Here is a 6,148-nt window from a genome sequence, read left to right as displayed (position 1 = left end):
ATGAAAATTAACGATGCCTCCTTCTTGGTTTTTTCATATGCAGCACATCGTTGCAGGTAGTATAATTTGCTGGGGCTACTGCTGTGCCACTGTTGCAGTGCCCCCTGAAGGTGAGAGCAGGTATTTGTAATTTGTGCAAGATGTCGGCAATGGTTCGCCTCCTCTTTGTGAAAGACACCACGGGATCTTTCATGTCAACCCAGTAACTGATGGTGGCATATAGGACAACCAGTTTAAGGTCCATCCGAGGGACGGGACACACATTGATCCTTCACCGTGCAGGTAAAACACTAGGATGACAGTTTACAGCTGGCCCGACATTTGAACTCAAGCTCGACAGCTCAGAGGTGAACTTAAATACTTGTTGGGCTCTCAGCCATGATGATGATCGCTGTGATCGAAATGAACAAAAAACAAGGTCAAAAAAATGACTGTCGTGCCTGATGTTGGCTTCATGGTTCGGGTTGTGGGCTTGGGATCTGAGAATCCTGATTTCAAATCTTGCTCAGCTGTTGAATTAATACCAGGTGGGTTTGATTCAGCCTGTCATCCTTCTGAGGTCGGCAAAATGAGTGCCAGCTTGCTGGGATGATTGAGCCATTTGAGTATCCTGTGTCGGAGCGGCGACCCGTCCAGGATTGTGCCCGATGACCCAGGAGACTGCTTCAGCGGCACTGATGCTCTGCACAGAGTATTATGGTCCTGATGGATGGATGGAATGAATGACTGCACTGATGCTGATTATAATTAATGATTGATGCGATAAATTGCTCTCAAATTCTTGATGAATTATTTTGTTGGCGGTGTAGTTATGTTTTTTGTGCAGATTTATGTTGTTATACCTGTGATCGTTGTCTCCGTAGTGAATGTAATAAAGGAAAAGTAATTAATCGTGATGTGGAGCACCACTTCGTAGAGCACATACCCCCGCCAGGTTGATTCGTTTACGTATTGTATCCCACCGATGGGCTGGATCTGGATTCGGGGTGAACTAAAATTTCATCGGCTTGTTCTTGTCACCTGGCCAACTCATCCGCCAAGTTTCGTCCGAATCCATCCACAACTTTTTTGAGATATCCTGCTGTACGTCTTTTTTGGCTGCATCACTCAATGGTGAAAAAAAAAAACCTCAAAAAATCATCGGACATAGATCTGGATCTTCACCGAAATCTCATCATCTGGTCCTTGACACGTACCCAAGCTTGACAACAAATCTCGTCTGAATCCGTCCACAACTTTTTCAGATATCCCGTTCACAGACAGACAGGGGTGAAAACATCACGTCCATCCACCTTTGGTTGCGGAGGTAATAAACGAACCTTCAGCACATTAGGCCTCATGGATTTGGACAATTTGAAGATTTGTCCTTGGTAATCCTAGAAAATTAACATGTAAAGATTTTTTTTTAATTTAAGCACCAGTTTGGTGTCCAATGTTTGACTGCAGTGGTAACCACAAGTTAACCGCCATCATCCTCAGCCAGGATTGCAAGAGCAATGGAATTTTATATTTGTCACATGACCTTGTGAAACAGCACCTGTTCAGCTCTTTTTATGCCTTATTATCAATGACAATTTGCTTTGAGGGGACAAAACAGTGTGCTGATGTAATATGTAGATGGCCCCCAGGTGTGATATATTGAAGCATCGAAGGTTCAGTGGTTTTAATTCTTGCCGTTGCCCCCCCAACCCCAATCCCCTCTCCCCTGCCCTCAGGTCCCAGTTGGCCCTCGCAGAGCTGCAGGTACAAACAGGTTCGTCATGCCAAGCCATCCCGTTGTTTATGGCCGGCCTGTCACGTGCTCGAGCAGGACACTTTCAGAGCCTCGCGCTGCGTGCTCTGGTCGGCCTCGCACACACACAGGTACGAAGGAACTCGTGCAAATTTTGAGCCGAAAGGGTTAAAATATGAGACTCGTTGTGGATCGAGCTTTAACTGTTTTTTTTTTTTACCCCTTTTACAACTACTCAGCTGTTGTTGGGGTTTCCGGAGGAGTGCGGCCGGTTGCTTATGACGATTGCGGACCCCATACTCGCGCACGGCTCTGCCTGGCAATGCGGCCGCTTGCTGCTGCTGATAGCACAGGGACAGCTCGCTGCGCATACCCAGGACAGGAGGCAAGGTATGACAGACATGCGTCAGCAGTTTGGTGAACAAGCAAAGTGTGCGTTGCTGCATTGCTTTAGGTAATACAGGTACAAACACCTGTCTGTCTTTTGGCATCTTATTTAAATATAAGGATGGTGTCTGTCTAGTTTACCATCTCGTCTTTCACCACTTCACGTGTCGTCAGCAAACTTTGCCGACGGAATAGTCTTCCAGCCTCGAAACGTGGACCCCCGATATTCACGGACCCCACCTATTCGCGTTGTTTGTCTTTTTTTAACACTTCATGATTGGTCTCCTATATCCACCACCACTGATATCGATTCAGCCTGGGAATTCTTCCGCAGAAACCTGCTCTCTCTGATGCACAGCTTCATCCCATCCCATCTGATCTTCAGTTACCCGACTCTTCTCACCCATGGTACGTTGAATCCTGCGGTGAGGCAGTTTCTCTGAAATGATTTGCCTTCTCTTCCTGGAAGGCAATCTCAGATCATTCCACAAAGCCCGCAACAAGTGTGTGTCTACTCTCGGGAGAGCCAAGCAAACAACATCTGTCCAATCTCAAGAATGAGCTTTCAAACTTGTCTCCCTCCTCGAAAACCTGGTGGCGTCTTCTTAATTCTGTCTCTCGTATTCCGCTTCCATCCCTTCCCTCACGTCAAATAGCACCACAGCCGACCCCTCTCGTGAGAAGGCCGAATACCTCAATTCTGTGTTTTCTTCAAAATCTTGTTCCGAACTCCTCTCTCTGTACCCACGGGCTCGGCGGAGATGGGTACGGGGGAGGGGGGTTCGACGGAGGCAGGCTTGGCGGAGGGGGGCTCGGCGGAGACTGGCTCGACGGAGGCGGGCTTGGCGGAGGGGGGCTCGGCGGAGGCGGGCTCGGCGGAGGCGGGCTCGGTGGAGGATGGGCTCGGTGGAGGCGGGCTCAATGGAGGACGTCCTTGGCGTAGGATGGGCTCGGAGGAGGCACACACTCTATCTCTCTCTCTCTCTCTCCCTCCCTCCCCTCCCCCCGTTCTCTCTCTCTCTTTCTCTCTCTCTCTCGCTCTCTCTCTCCCTCCTCTCTCCCTTCTCTCTGTCTCCCCCTCGACCTCCCCCCTCTCTCTCTCTCTCTCTCTCTCTCTCTCTCCCTCCCCCTCTCCCTTCACTCTCTCTCTCTCTCTCCCCCTCCCCCTCTCTCGCTCTTCCCGTCCCCCTCCCCTCTCCCTCCTCTCTTTCCCTCTCTCTCCCTCTCTCCCTCTCCCACTCTCTCCTTCTGAAAGGACTGGATCGCAAATCTTCCCATCGAATTTCTCACCAACCTTCTCAAAGAGGTTCAGTCACCCAAACTCTTCGGTGTCACTCTGAGCCATGATCTCTCTTGAGCAAGCCACATTTCAAAGTTGGCCTTCAAAGCCAGATGCTGACTGCGCATCCTAAGTTTGGTGCCAATTCAAGTGAGGGAAGGGAAGCATACACCAGGGACGAACATGATGAAGCGCCACCAGGTTTTACAAGTTTGCATGCTCATTCTTGAGATTGGACAGATGTTGTTTGCTGGCTCTCCTGAAAGTAGACACACACTCTTTGCAGGCTTTCCGGCATGATCTGAGGGTGCCCTCGGTCGTATTTGCCTTCCAGCAGGAGAATGCAAGTTGTTTTCAAGCAATTATCTCACCATAGGATTCAGAGTACCAAGAGCAGGAGGATGGGTAAGATCACTGAAGAAGAGATGGGATGAATCTGTGCATAAGAGAGAGCAGGTTTCCATGGAAGAATTCCCAGACTCAGCGGCAGGAGGTATCGGAGAGCAGTCATGAAGTGTAAAAATAAATAAATAAACCTATCCCACCCCTTTTTTCCACTGAAACAATTCCCCGACATTCTCCAGGAACGTGTCCCCCGGGAATGTCGCGGTCTTCCAGGAAAAACACGTTTTATTCCGTTTTGTCTCGAAGTGGACTTTTCTCACGTCACTTAAAAAGTTTGATCTCTCGAGTTACTTTGGGTTCTAAAAACAAATGAATGTTAACTTGTTCTTTTGAAAACTAATCCTTCCTTGTCCATGTTGCATCGTTTCCTTTTCACAGCGCTGCAGCATGCCATGTCGAACTTGAACCAGGCACGTCGCTGGTTACTCGCGGCGAACTGTGGCCCCGGCATAAGGGACACGGCTTACCTCCAAGCACAGGTGTGCCATCAGTTGGGATTGTTCTGTCAACGCAACCAGCACGCACTCGTGTTCAAACGGCTCGAGGCCGAATTCCCCAGTACAGCAAATCACCATTCACCAGGCACTGAGTTTTGACCACTTCTCGGCTTCCGGGGGTGTTTGCAGTGTACCATGTACGGATTCATCTGTGAGCTCACATTTGTGGCCCTTGATGAATGGTGAAGCTCTATTTGGAGAAAAGGCAGTGAGTGGTAACAAGACTTCAAATCCCACTATCTATTGAATTAATACCAGGTGGGGTTGACTCGACCTGTCATCCTTCTGAGGTCGGCAAAATGAGGGCCAGCTTGCTGGTGTCCTGTGTCGGAGTGGCGACCCGTCCAGGATTGTGCCCAATATTCCAGGAGACTGATGAGGCAGCGCCAACTCTCCGCACAGAGTGTGGTCCACATGGATGGATGGAACCTGTGCCTCGGCATAATATTCAAATCAGAAATGATCAAAATCTTGACCAACCTCAGTGTAAGACCTAAAGGTTTAAAAAGTCGACAATTCCTTTTTTTTTTCACTAAAATGCATGATTTTGTTATGTACTGAACATGTATGGATATCAATTTCAAGTGAAACTTTTGTTTGAATTCTGTTTTCACTTAACTTGTGATCTTGGTGGTTTTACATTTGGTGGTGGAATTTTACATTTTACATGGAACGTGATTCTTCTTGCTGCTGTGATGTAACCTCGTATGTTTCAGTCTTCTGACTGTCTTTACCAAGAATGTGTTTTTTTTTTTCATTGAAATAAACCGAAATGAAATGAATAAACATGACCCAAGACAGGTTGTGTGCGTTGACCCGAACGAGGAAAGGGTGCTGGATCAGTTCACCAGGAAGCATCCGAGAAGGCTGGAACTCGGAACGCTGCTGAATGACTGAACCAACGTTAAGTACCTCCTTCGATGTATTTTTTTTTTTTAATTTTTATCAGATTTTTTTTCATTGTGCTGTTTGGGGCCTATGTTTGTCCACCCTCATGAGTATTGACCACAAACACTTCTTCGAGGATCGACTTTAATGATGAACTTACTTGTAATGTTATAAAAATAAAAGTGCTGTACGTGTCTGCAAACCTGTGTATTCATCGAATGTTCCTTTTGTCTGACGAGGTGTTTGGTGTCACGAGTCACTTGGTGAATTGAACTTCAACTCGAACTTTAATCAGTATTTAACGACTTCAGGCAATGAAATAGTATTTTATATGCTGCCTGTGTTGATACCATTCCGACGTGTGGCGTGAAAACACCTCAAAATGTTAACCCATTGAGCTTGGTATTTTCAACACTTTCACTTTCCGTGGGAAAGCAATGCGGTGTAAATCCCATCCGACAAAGGGTATGATGGTACGGCGTGAATCCCATCACATAAAGGGTATGATGGTGCGGTGTGAATCCCATCCGACAAAGGGTATGATGGTACGGCGTGAATCCCATCGCATAAAGGGTATGATGGTACGGCGTGAATCCCATCACATAAAGGGTATGATGGTACGGCGTGAATCCCATCCGACAAAGGGTATGATGGTACGGCGTGAATCCCATCGCATAAAGGGTATGATGGTACTGCGTGAATCCCATCCGACAAAGGGTATGATGGTACGGCGTGAATCCCATCCGACAAAGGGTATGATGGTACGGCGTGAATCCCATCCGACAAAGGGTATGATGGTATGGCGTGAATCCCATCCGACAAAGGGTATGATGGTACGGCGTGAATCCCATCCGACAAAGGGTATTATGGTACGGCGTGAATCCCATCCGACAAAGGGTATGATGGTACGGCGTGAATCCCATCCGACAAAGGGTATGATGGTATGGCGTGAATCCCATC

The 6,148-nt window shown here is 47.7% G+C and overlaps 1 protein-coding gene across 6 annotated transcripts in view; it reads left to right on the top strand.

Annotated features, from left to right (window-relative positions):
* The window catches only part of LOC147006428 (anaphase-promoting complex subunit 5-like), a 19,976-nt gene extending 14,586 nt beyond the window's left edge, over positions 1–5,390 (top strand). For 4 of the 6 annotated variants that reach the window (XM_085868821.1, XM_085868819.1, XM_085868822.1 and 1 more), the window contains exons 15-17: positions 1,716–1,863; positions 1,972–2,122; positions 4,182–5,390. In XM_085868821.1, the coding sequence (XP_085724947.1) occupies positions 1,716–1,863; positions 1,972–2,122; positions 4,182–4,399 (517 nt within the window). In that variant the 3' untranslated portion in view covers positions 4,400–5,390. Of the gene's footprint in view, positions 700–1,715; positions 1,864–1,971; positions 2,123–4,181 lie in introns of those variants that run through there. The other 2 variants (XR_015054847.1, XR_015054848.1) reach the window with 2 other exon arrangements.
* The last annotated feature ends 758 nt before the right edge of the window (positions 5,391–6,148 follow it).

This window comes from Eptatretus burgeri, unplaced genomic scaffold (assembly GCF_056783735.1).
Source record: "Eptatretus burgeri isolate ZD-2024b unplaced genomic scaffold, Ebu_testis_v1 Ebu_testis_scaffold_3177, whole genome shotgun sequence".
In the NCBI taxonomy this organism is placed as follows: Eukaryota; Metazoa; Chordata; class Myxini; order Myxiniformes; family Myxinidae; genus Eptatretus; species Eptatretus burgeri.
The sequence above is the reverse complement of the archived record's forward strand: the minus strand, read 5'-3'. Positions and strand labels throughout refer to the sequence as shown.